General features: G+C 29.7%; 1 protein-coding gene across 1 annotated transcript in view; it reads right to left on the bottom strand.

The window, feature by feature from the left end:
* Positions 1-9,444: 9,444 nt before the first annotated feature.
* LOC127700409 (sodium-dependent noradrenaline transporter-like) overlaps positions 9,445-13,182 on the bottom strand; it is a 46,493-nt gene continuing 42,755 nt past the window's right edge. The window contains exons 12-15 of the mRNA XM_052203855.1: positions 12,267-12,367; positions 11,471-11,650; positions 10,339-10,410; positions 9,445-9,845 (exon numbers count right to left, since the gene is read on the bottom strand). Of these exons, the coding sequence (XP_052059815.1) occupies positions 9,822-9,845; positions 10,339-10,410; positions 11,471-11,650; positions 12,267-12,367 (377 nt within the window). The 3' untranslated portion in view covers positions 9,445-9,821. The remainder of the gene's footprint in view (positions 9,846-10,338; positions 10,411-11,470; positions 11,651-12,266; positions 12,368-13,182) is intronic.

The raw sequence follows: 13,182 nt of genomic DNA, 5'->3' as shown, positions 1-13,182 counted from the left end.
TCCCTGAGCCCGATGTTATGCATTAAATCCCGTTATTGACGAAAGAAAAGATGCTACTTCCAGCTCTGGTAACAGTGACGAAAGTGTGAATGAAAACGCTGACGATACCACTGCTGTAGACCCATTTCTTCAGTTAGAAACATTAAAGAAAATTGGTTTTAATGAACTAAATTTGACAGCAAGAGGTTGACAGTGGGAAACAGACTTACGAATGTTTCCTCCCCTTAACTTTCACCAACTGTACGAGTATTTGGTTGTGCGAACACTAAAATATGAAGAGGGAGTCATGAAAGGAGTCAGCCACAAGAAAATGAAATCGTATCAATTTTTTAAAGAAGGACATATTATGACTTATGAAATAGCTCGGGGATTCGGAAAAGTATGGGTAAAATCCAAAGTTGTGGCATCAATGAAACATGAGATGTACAGAATCATTGTGGTCTGCAAAGATGATGATGACGTTTTATATGGAGCATGTGAATGTCCTGCAGGGTATGTTTAATAGACAAATAAAATAAGACACCTCTCAAATGCCTTTTTCTGAATAATTTCTGTTTCCAACAAGTGTAAACATTGTGACTGTAAAGGTTAAGTGTGTTTTACTGTGTATCTACAGTACTATACATTTTTGCTGTACCTACTTTTTTTTTACACTGGCAGTACACAACGTATTTATACTTACAGGATACTCTTTGTTAAGATCTTTTGTCGGAAAATATAATAAATAAGCTTATTAAAGAAGGTCTTGTAAATAAGGGAACAACAATTTTACTTTAAAAAAGGAGGGTTCATTCTGATTTTTTTCTTATGTACATGTACCACATACACATCAAATAATTTATTTCTTTTTGTGCAAAACTTGTTCAGAAAATAGTTCAATATATTATTTTAAATTTAATGTCAATGACAAATTTTCTTCTCCCTGATCAAAATATTTTCTTCAAAGTTAGGAATGGTAATATAAAGGAAAAGATAAATCTGCTCCTCCTTCGGAGTTAAATTGTTATCCCCTTAATATGGTCCAGATGAGTAGTTTTTTTGCTTCTGGTGAACATATTTTATTTCTTACAAGTAACAAGAAAATTATTCAAATATATTTTGCACGTAGTACTGCTTAGCTACATTTGTAGATTCAAACATAACTTACTCAATCTAAAAATTCCTGAAATATTGTCCACTGGATGCAATTAAACAATCCAATATATGACTAAAGAGTGTGCATTTTTCATAAATATGTACTTCATAAATATGTATATACACTCATTGTACATATGTACAAGTTAATAACTACACATCTTGTATGTATCGGTTGCAGATCCAAAGTTTGCTACCCTGATTGGACATCATGGACATGTTCAATACATTTAAAAACATAACACGGAAAAAGTGCTACAGTATTCCATCCACATGTACATGTATATATGTATGCCTTTGTATGAAAATTTATACCAGACATCAGTAAACATATACCTTTTTTTCGACAAGACATGTATTAATGTTTTTTATTTGTATTGTTTCAGGCTAGGTATAAAAGGAGCAGGAAAATGCAACCATTTAGGAGGTTTGCTTTTTGCATTGAATGACTTTCATGAAAAAGGATTACATCAAAGAACTGAGAGGGTATCCTGTACATCAAAACTAAATGGTTGGATTGTACCAAGAAATTTAACGGTGAAACCAAAACCTCTGAAAGAAATAAAAGTTAAAAAGGTTCAATTTGGTAAAACGACATCAGAAAGACAAACTGAGAACCTTTATGACCCACGAGCACCACAGGACCGTACTCTTAACACATTTGCTTTAAGTAAACTTTACAGTGACCTTGAAGAACATGCTCCAAACTCATCATTTTTCTTATACCATGATCCTCCTGCGTGTCATGATGAACCTGATTATTTTGACCATATTGAGAGTGTAGATGTTGCCCTTGAAACATCAGTAAATGCTACATATACATGTACAATAAGTGATACAGTTCATGCAAAATCAGATAACAATGACAACTTTAAAATTACTTTAATAACAGAAAATAAGGAAATTGATGACAAAATTGAAGTAGATGAGAACTTCATTGATAAATTTGTGACATCTGTTATTGAAAATGAAAACATTAGTGATGATGAAATTAAACATACAGAAAAAATTACCCGAGGTCAATCTGAAAATATATTTTTGGAAAAAACTACATCAATTCTTGCTTGTCAGAAAGAACAGCTTTTGGAATATGGAACAAATGAATTCCTGATGGCACACCATTTTGCAGAAAAGCAAAACTAAAACATCCATAAAAACTACACTGCTTTCCCCTTGATCTTTTAGTGACTGATGTAGCCATGTTTATCTACAATAAAAATATTTTTTCTCCTAAATTGTTATACCAAATGTTAAAGAGTAGACAATGTGCATTTATTTCACATTTTTTCTTTATTATATCAACTGCAAGTGCTCTTTTAAACTATAAATAATAAGTATATTAAATATCCTTAGTTTAATCAGCAAGTATGATAGGTCGCCGACAAAACATCATGTACATAATGACTTGAGTTGATACACCCCCCTTTTTTACTTAGTGCCAAATAAACAGTTTATGCACAAAATGTAAGTAGTCAAACATGAAAGACAAGTATTTCGCACATATTTATACTTTAAAATCATGATTTATTTTCATTATGTTGTCAAATCTGACCGTATTTGAATCTCTTTCTTTTTACAAACACACGTTGTTGTACTGCCGAAATGTAAACAAATGAATGCATGAACGATTTTTCATTTATCGTGTTGATTTTTTAGTTATTTCCAATAAATAAACTTACCAGACAATGCTAAAAGTAACTAAAGTCGTTGAAAAATTAGGTTATCTTCTGATTCAGTACGTTTAAACAGTAGAAAATGCAGTATTTTGTTGATTATCGTTGTAGTTGTATTTACACCCTAAGCCTCGATTTCGACAAACTTCCGGGTGATTATAAACCTCGGAGCAATCCGAAGTAACCACGATGCGAAAGGGGTCTAAATTGTAATGCTTTATATTTCTATTAAGATGTACTCTTGTCGAAAGTATTGAAAATTCTAAGTGAAACAATGTACCATGAAATAGAATAGAATAAATATTCCAACTGTAAAAGAAAGATTGTTTATATATTGGCGAGTTTTGGAAGTGTCTATGGGCCACTCGATATCCTCGGAATCACGATTCTCGAAACGTCTCCAAAATTTTCCATCATTTATATAGGTAGTTATTTATGTCTTTGATACGGTCCTTCTATGGATAGGCTACAACGTGACATTGTATATATCAACAATCCGACAAACGATTTATTTGTAGATTTGAAAGTAAAACAATAAAGACTAGGTTGCATTCTAAAAATCATTTATATGTTAGAACCTATTTGTCTTTTGACAAAACATATGTTTTTATTGTGTGAATGTTTATTAAATATCAAGTATAATGATAACGCAATTATATAATTCATGCTTTGAGACGGTCCCTCTACGCGTTGTGTGTGTTGTATTTAATAAACCTGGGAATAGTTTATTGATATACAATGACCCAGAATAAACTGATAATTTCTAAACGTTTATCATTTGATATTTAGTATTTCAATCATAGCATGAGAAAATGTGGGAAAGAATGAAGAAAATTAAGAAAACGATATTTCTGTTAAAAATATTTATCTAAGGTCGGAAACACAGTGGTCGGAAAGCAGAAAGATAATTAAACAAAAGGATTTTTCTGTAAAAAAAATATCTAATTTCATTAATAGATACTACCAGACTAAGAGAATATTCATTGTTAAGGTAAAACTGAGACTGAATTTATTCCTAATAATTATAGAATATAATTAAAATTGTAATATATACGTGCATTATGTTCACAGGTTTGATCAGTCATTACATTTATGAAAATTATATGTAACGTATGAGCACCAATGAGCAGGGATGCGTACCAAAAGTTAGCTAAATATCTAAATTTTAAACGGTCGTGAATGAAAAAATACTTGCGTGGTTTCAATTCGCAAGGATTTAAAATGCTTGCATCTCACAAAAAACGTAATTAATATTTTACAATTATAATCATAAGAAAATTTAATTACTATCATAATGTTAATTATTTTTTTTAATTTTTTTTTTTATTAGTTCAACCTTATAGCATCTAAATATTTGTACTATGGTACGGTTTTGAAAATTGTATTCATTGTGTTGGTCAGCTATCCTACACGTCTTGACTCATTCACATTATACATCACCCTGTTCACACGCACACTATCGGTTTGCGTTCACAAAAATTCCGGATAAAATGTCAATGAATCCGGAGTCAAAACACTTGAGGTAGGTAGTCTGACATCTGATTTCAACTATAAGATTAATATATGTGATGACGCAAATGCGTATTCTTATCCAGTGTATCAGTGCGTACGCTTTCTATTTACTATTTCTTGCGCAAAAATACCACGTTCATGCATAAATATTAATTTCACTCGCGAATGCGAATTTTCGATTTTCTTATCTAAATTCAGGACACGGCAAAAAAGAGCTTGCCATGTGACTTTCAAGGACAGTCATCATTGCTTACGGTATTATGACCTCTAGCTGTTTCTCTTTTGTTTTCCCTTTTGAGTCACTGTCAATTATAAAATTTTGAAATGCCAAGGATTTTCTACCCAAGGAATAGATAGATTACTTAACTTCGTTCTTTATTTGGCCTTTTTAACTATTTTATTCGAGCGTCACTGATGATTCCTTGTAGACTTAACTCGCGTGTGGCGTACAACATGTTAATCCTGGTATTTTTTATATCAACACGTCTTTTTATATAAATTGGTTCTTTTGAGAGTATGTTCAGGTATTCATAAAACTTCTGAAAATAAGATATTCTTCAAAACCAAGTTTCCTTGTAAAATATTTGGATTGATCTAAGTAAAATCAGGAAATCCTTAAAATTTGAGATGTTTTATGAGACCAAAATAAGTCTCTATATAAGAGGTCTTAATGAAGCTGGTGTGTTACTCTCAAGAAAAATATACGAAACCTTCTTATAAGTTGCATGCCACAGGGTTTCACTTCACATGGAAAATGGACTTTAAATGTATCTGTACAACATCTACCATGAGTACAGACAACTTCAAAAACGAGTTGAGAATATGAAGGCACCCATGCAGGAAACAAAATATAAAGATGTGATAGATAAAATAAATGCATCCAGATTATAAAGCAAACTGAGTGCTTAAATTTATATTGCGATTGGTTTGTGCAATTTGCATTATACATCTGGTTTGTAGAAACTGCGATTTGCAATAGGATTATAAGAAAATGATGTAAAATCCCAAGTAATAAATGCAATAGTCGAGCTTTAAAATGTATATTCAAATAGTAGCTGTATATACACTTTTCTATTCACACCTATCCATCATTGCTTTCAACTGACTTGTGCAAGAATGTACACACTATTACATATTTTTAATAAAGGTAGTTTAACTTCATCATTATCTCCTTCTATTCACAGTCAATTATTTCAATTCAAGCAAACAAAAATTCAGCAACAATCTTTTGGTGACCAGTCAGCGGTCTTAGGTTCACGTATTGCTTTTCTTTTTTTAAAGAAAGCAACTTGTTGGATTAGAAACTGTAAATTATATTCGAAATGTATCTTGTAAACTAATTGTGCATGAATAAATTGGTCTCAAAGGAGAACATTAAACCAACATTGATTGTAATCGACTTGATCCTAAAAAGGATTAAAAATAACTAAAAATATAGCAAACGAGATTCGTGTTTTCTAATTGATTCCTTCAGGAAGCCAACTGTAAAACATTGTAAATTAAAAGGTTTTAAGCCATGTGCAAGTCATGAAAATATCACCATGGTTTTTTTATCAATTTCAACATCCAGCAGTCAAACCAAGCGAAACCAATTTGTTAACCATACAATCATCATACGGTAAATATTTCAAGATGAATTATTTTAAATGAAGATACATTTTGCTGAAGAAAATTTTGGCCACGATCGTACTGAAGAATATCTTTATAGAGACAAACCTCGTATATGTGTATCCTGTATTTGTATTTGTAAAATTACGTACAAACTATATGTATATCACTACAGCACAAGGCGTTAATGGTAACATGATCGGATCGTCATCTTGATCTTTTATTAATACGATCCATACATTGTACCTTGGGAATAAAAACTATTAAAACTGACTGTTATCATTATTATTATGTGTACGTTTCAATATTGCCTGTTTATAAAATCCAAGATATGATTTCAAAATTAATTGATGTTCTATCAACAGAAAATGTTAAAAAAGAAATTTTAGATTTAGAGATGCAACATTTTGAAAGCAATAAACTAGGCGTTGATGGTGCAACTGAAAAACTTGCAAACATTTTACAAACTATTGCAGAAAATACATGAAAAGGCATATCTAAACCAACTAAAAAGAAAAAGAAAAAAATTAAACAAGTATGGTCAGATAATACAGTATATGAAACAAAAAGACAAATAAACTATATAGGAAATAAAATCAAGAATAACTTAAATGACAAAAGTTTAAAACCTAAATATTTTGAATTATGTAAAACACTAAAAAAAAAATGATTAAACAGAAAAAAATTTGAATATCACCAAAAACTTTATAAATCACTTTCAGATTATTTTAAAAATAATCCAAAAGAATACTGGAATGTTCTAAAGGCAATAAAAAAGAAACCAAATATTGAAGAAGATATTCCTGATATTTTAATGAATGACAATAAAATCATAAAACATTTTCAGGATCAGGGTACACCAGCATCATGTGATAAACCCTTTGTAAATAAACTGGAACGCGAATTAAACATTCTAGAGGATAATATTGAATTGAATATGGAAACTGATGTACCAATTACATTTGCTGAGGTAAAACTGGTCATTTCAAACCTTAAAGTAAACAAATCAGCAGGTCCAGATAGAATTGTGAATGAAATACTCAAACATTCACAACCTGTGATAATTAATTCTATTGTAAAAGTTTTTAATTTGATTTTAAAGACGGTAATTATCCAGATTCATGGAAATTATCTTCCATGATCCCTTTACATAAAAAAAGGTGACAAGTTAGACCCTAATAATTGTAGAGGAATTTCTCTTATAAGTAATCTACCTAAAATTTTTAATGTCATATTGAATAATAGGCTAATCAAGATTGTTGACAAACAATTAAGTGATTATCAGTTTGGTTTCAGAGATAATCACAGAATAGCTGATAGCATCTTTTTATTGAAGTCCTTGATTAATAAATATTTACATAAAGAGAAAAAAAAAATTTATGCCTGCTTTATAGATCTGAAAAAGGCTTTTGATTCAGTATGGAGAACTGCTTTACGTTATAAATTATGCAAAATGGGAGTTGGCAGGTCTTTTTACAGAGATACAAAACAACAATACTTAAATACTAAATCATCTTTGAAATACAAAGATTATGTATCAGAATTTTTTAATATTGCTAGAGGGGTTAAACAAGGAGACACCCTGAGCCCCACTTTATTTAATGTCTTCAAAGATGATATTGTAAGAAATTTTTGGGGAAATGATTCAAGTCCCCTTAAGCTAATAAATAGTAAGGTGGGATGCCTCCTTTTTGCGGATGATCTTTTGATCCTGTCAGAATCAAAAGAGGGTCTTCAAAACAGTTAATGGGACCCTTTGTAGCTTGCTGTTCGGTGCGAGCCAAGGCTCCGTGTTGAAGTCCGTACTTTGACCTATAATGGTTTACTTTTATAAATTTTGACTTGAATGGAGAGTTGTCTCATTGGCATTCATACCACATCTTCTTATATCTATATAAATAATTTTAAATTATATTGCAACAAATGGCAACTCTCTTTAAATACAAACAAAACAAAATCCATGATTTTCAGTCAGTCCAAACAAAATAGTGAAACATCACATATTTACTATGAGAATGAAGCCATAGAGAGCGTATCAGAATATTCATTTTTGGGAATGTTGATAAAATGTAATGGAAATTTATCACAAAGTACTTTAGAGCTGACAAAAAAGGCAAAAAAAGTATTTTTTGCAATAAAACCCTATACTAAATCATTGAATAATCTACCTAAAAAAGTAGCAAATAATCTTTTTGATTCTTTAGTAAAACCAATTATGACCTATAATTCAGAAGTAACATATTTGGATACATATATTTCTTTTCATAGAGCCAAAAACAGAGCCTTATCTTCAGGAAAATAAATTAATCAACTTGATTTTACAGACAAAACCCCTTTTGAAAATATGCATCTTAAATTTTGTAAATCTACTCTAGGAATAAGAAAAAATGCATCCAATTTAGGAGCAAGAGTTGAATTAGGAAGATTGCCTATAGAATGTTTTATTAAAACACAAACTCTTTTATATTTAGCTAGACTATATAATAATAATATTAATCCATTGATAAAGGAAGCTTTTTCTCAAGCACAGTCTCCGGATTTAACTGAAACTTATTCATGGTATACATATGCAAAAAATATTGTTGAAGAGACTAATACTGACCTTAATATTCTTTTTACTTGTAAGGACATAAAATATGTAAATAAAATAAAAAACGATATAAAGTTAAAAATGAAAAATAGATATGAAGATTTAATTGAAACTAAATTTGAAAACATTGATGATAAAAGTAAATTTTATCTATATAAAAAACTTAAAAAAGATTGCAAACTAGAATCTTATTTAAATATATCTAATTTTCAGATTAGGAGATTGATCACTTAATTTAGACTAAGTGATCATTCCCTCTTAATTGAAAAGGGGAGATATTTTAAAATCCCAAGAGAGGAACGACTTTGTCATAAATGTAAAATACTAGAGGATGAGAAACATTTTTTACTCTATTGTGATTATAATAAAACACTAAGAAATGCCTTTTTTGAACACATATGTACTGAAAATAATAACTTTAATAATTTAAATGAAGAAGAAAAAATTCATTATTTACTAAATCCATCAACGCCTTTACAAATAAATAAGTTAGGATCCTTCTTGAAAAAGTCATTAGAACTGAGGGCAGGGGACTCTTAACAGCTTGTTTGTTTTTATAAATTTTGATGCTGTTTTTTATTGTGTATGTTTGATATGTATGTATATATGTTTATTGTGTTAATACATTTTGGTCACAAACTGTAAAGTTTATATGACAGTAAAATATTTGATTTGATTTGATTTGATTTGTTATTTTGAATATCAGATACTAGTGTACGTTTCAATATTGCCTGTTGATAACTGTTCAAGTTATGAGATTGTTATTTTAAATAACAGATACTAGTACAGTGCTGTAATATTTTAAAACGATATCAAATTATTTTGCACTGAAGTAAGTTTTGTAATTGGATTTCTTCCACTTCTCAGATATTATTTGCCTGATCATGAAATATATCACTAAAAATAAATGATCATAGTTTATAGATATCATGTTTTAATCAGGTTAGATAAACGATTTTCATTGTACAATTTTGCACCTCCCAGGAAGAAATGCGAGAGTTTCTGTAAGTCATGATTAAATGTTTATTACTCAAGATTCCTTAATTTTTACGACAAATAAATGAATGTGTCTTATTTTTCACAAATGGAAAATACACATATGCTGGTAAATCGAATTCCATTAGTTGACTTGGCATGCTTTATCACCTTTTCTGTAGAATGATTCTATCGAAATATATACATCAACAACATATACGGGTATGACCTGGTTTGGACATTTTACGACACTGTTTCACATCCAGTATAAAACACAACAGATAACTGGTTACCATGGTTACGTTATCTAAACCATGACAACACTACAGCTAGACATTCAGCCAGTGCTGCTTCTGTAAGAAGATTTATGAAATACTGATAAAACTAATAAACTGCAATATTCAAAATTGTTGTCATTCCCGCAACAATCAAGTTCTATATGTTCTAAATGATGTCCATTTGACATTTTGATTAGCTTTTTTATTGTGTATATGTGTTGTTTGTGTTTTTTTGTGTTTATGTGTTTTGGTTAAATATGCGCTAAAATAAACTGAAAAAGTAGTCAGTAGGAAAAAATTTCAAATATATCATTTTTTTTTGTTGGGTCGCTGTCACATTTAGAATACAAAAACAAAACTTCATGTCCTTTAAATCATCGTTTATATCCACATTGGAAACTGTCTATATTTGAAGTTCCATGTTCACCAATATTTTTTATGACAATAAAATCCATCACAATTTAGATTTTATATCCCGTTAGGGTAACGTTAAACTGTTTTTTTTTTCATTAAATGAGCGACAACATGTCGAGACAAAAAAGCTAATCAGTTATAATCAGGTATATACCTTGAATCTTTTAATATCACCGCTTTGGACTTCTTCCTGTTCCCACTTTGGTGAAATGCACTGTGCTATTCTCTGAAATTATAAGTCGTCTTACAAACAGCATTTTCAAATGTGTAGAAGGGGTGGAGGGAAAGGGGCGACAAAGAACATACTAGTAGCTAAATTAATGTCTATCAAAGTCTTAGAGGATGAATTGTTGATTCTTTGAAGTGTCAGCCGACAATTTTATTAATTCGAAGAACATATTTAGAATCTATCTTACTCAAATGTTTTTGCTGATTTATTATTTCCCTGTGTATTTGTTTGTTTTTTACACCAACATGTAACATGTCAATTCTCAGCTGCTCAGTGGCAAATGTTCAATAAAACTGTCAAATTTCTTTACTGTTCTTTTGCTTTTCTCGTGGAACCTCACGAAAAGGGAGACTAGTTCCTTAATGAATGCACAAAGAAAAGTATTAGTTGTGGGTCAGTAGATTATGTGTATTATTTTTACTGTAGATAAAAATAATTAACATGGGCTTAAATTTACTGAAAACAATGACAAGGCACAACTTAGCCAAGTCTCAACTGTTTCATTACATAAAGAGCACCATACTATGTAATTAGTGTATGGACAGCTTTTATAGTATTATCAATTGTAAAAAAATATGTATTGTAAAAAATACTTTAAATAAGCACGTGTTACAATGTTTTGTTCGCTGTTACTCTTTTAAGTGCAATAATTTTTTGATAAATGTTCAATAATTTACCAAGTACGTATATATATTGCACGAATGAACTATTTTTAATAAATAGTTTTGAAATTTTAATACAAAGATAACAATAATTACAAAAATGTGCCATAAAGATTGAGCCAATGGCAAGATAAAATGTGAAAAGAATCATAATTTTTTCGAATAGCTGCAAATGTTGAAAACGCCATCAGATTATTATAAAAAATCTAAATAAAACTATTTCAGAGATGTGAAGTTTCAACAAATATGCAAAATTGGTGCTCAATGTTGTTTTTTTTTTTTTTTAATATTATTTAAAGTTATTTTTTGTTTATCACTTCTGACAGGACTGTTTGTCCTTCATCAAAAAAGTGTGGTGATTGTCCCCTTTGTCTCGTCTCGTTTTTTATACTTACAAATCGTAAATTTCCAGGTGTCTTTATTATCTTGTATATTGCAAATATTGGTACAAAAGACATAGAAAGTCCACTGATTGTCCACCCTATTATATTAGCGTAGTTTGGGTACGTGTAAGTCCCAAGACTCCCTTTGTATACTAATGGTTGGAAATGCAGAAAGCTTGATATCACAATAATCTTGAAAACAAAATACGAATATGTTATACAGTCATTTAAAAAAAAACATCAGTGACCCTGTATAAACTTTCTTATCCAATATAATAGCATATTTTTGATAGGCACTAAATACATGTTCCATCTTCATAACATCATCATACATTAAACAGAAGATTGTCTGAAAAGCTACTGAACTTTCAACAATAAAAAATCTGAAAAATTTACTTTTACACTTAATAAGACTAAAGGTTTTTAGGTTCAAACTTTCTAGATAATGTTAAGATCAAAATGACTTTTTCAGTTCAAAATTTGTTAACTAGGAGCTATAGGTATGTATAATGAAATATTCCTCAATATTCTTGAAAAAATCATCAACAAACAGAGGTTAAAAACAACCTGAGTATTTTTCCTATTTTAAAACATCCAAATGAAGGAAATATGCAAATTAAAAACAAACGCAATATTGTAACACCAAATTACAATAAATGCAATTCCTATAGCTACTACTGTAGCTTTGTTCTATAAATGTGTATTTCGATAATCATTAGCATTAAGTTTTCTCTTTGTTTTGTTTTAGCGTCTAAAGAAAGTTAACTCATAGATACAAATTAAATAAATGCGGATACATTGAACATACCATGAGGAATGTAGGAGATATGAATTTCCAACAAAGTCTCCAATAAAGTCCTGGTCTATGTCCAGTCATCTGATGTATATCAGTACAAAACTGATCTACTCCTATAAGATAATTAAATAATAAGAATACTAAATAAGAAGGTTAAGCAAAAAATATAAGAACTATAAATTTGTAATAGATAAATATGTAGACATTCCAATAATTTGTAGCCAATGTACATGTGTTTGGTTTACATTTTGATAGTTTACTTGTTCAGCTCGCAAAAAGAAGCACCATCTCAGATAAATGTCATATTCTAAAAAGTTTTGTAAAGATAAGATGGGGCGTGTTAAGGCGAAAATGTGTGATTTTCCATTTTTCGTCAGTTTTAGTTGTTAAAAGTGATATTCTTTGGACAAAGCGTCATAACACAGAACTTTATTGGTTAAAACTGTATTTGTTTTACTAGTATGGTTATTGTTCTCTTCGATACAGGTAACCAATACAAAAACAAAATGACACAAAATAAAAAATTTTGATCCTTTCATGATAATCAAAATCTATGTAAAGAAACAAAATGATACATTTATAATAGTCGTTATGTACTTTTAATGCAGAATGCCATTTATAAACACGATTTTGTTATTCCTTTTTAAAATTTGTACAATTTAGTTGGAATGTCTAAAATATGTGTCTGCATTATTTGAAATACACCAAGCCTTAAACACTTCCTTTTAATGTAAGTTTAGATGTATTTTTAGACACGTCACGTTTCATTTATTTCTTAATTGCTAACTTTTATTATTTTCTTGAATTGTTTTTGATGACAAAACGGTAAGACATTGATTTAAAAAGGGAATATATTTATGATCGTTTTAACTGTGTTAGACGGGAAGAAATACTGTTAAAAACTTATTGGATACTACAAGACAGTGGA

The sequence above is a fragment of the Mytilus californianus genome, unplaced genomic scaffold (genome assembly GCF_021869535.1).
Source record: "Mytilus californianus isolate M0D057914Y unplaced genomic scaffold, xbMytCali1.0.p SCAF_5, whole genome shotgun sequence".
In the NCBI taxonomy this organism is placed as follows: domain Eukaryota; kingdom Metazoa; phylum Mollusca; class Bivalvia; order Mytilida; family Mytilidae; genus Mytilus; species Mytilus californianus.
The sequence above is the reverse complement of the archived record's forward strand: the minus strand, read 5'-3'. Positions and strand labels throughout refer to the sequence as shown.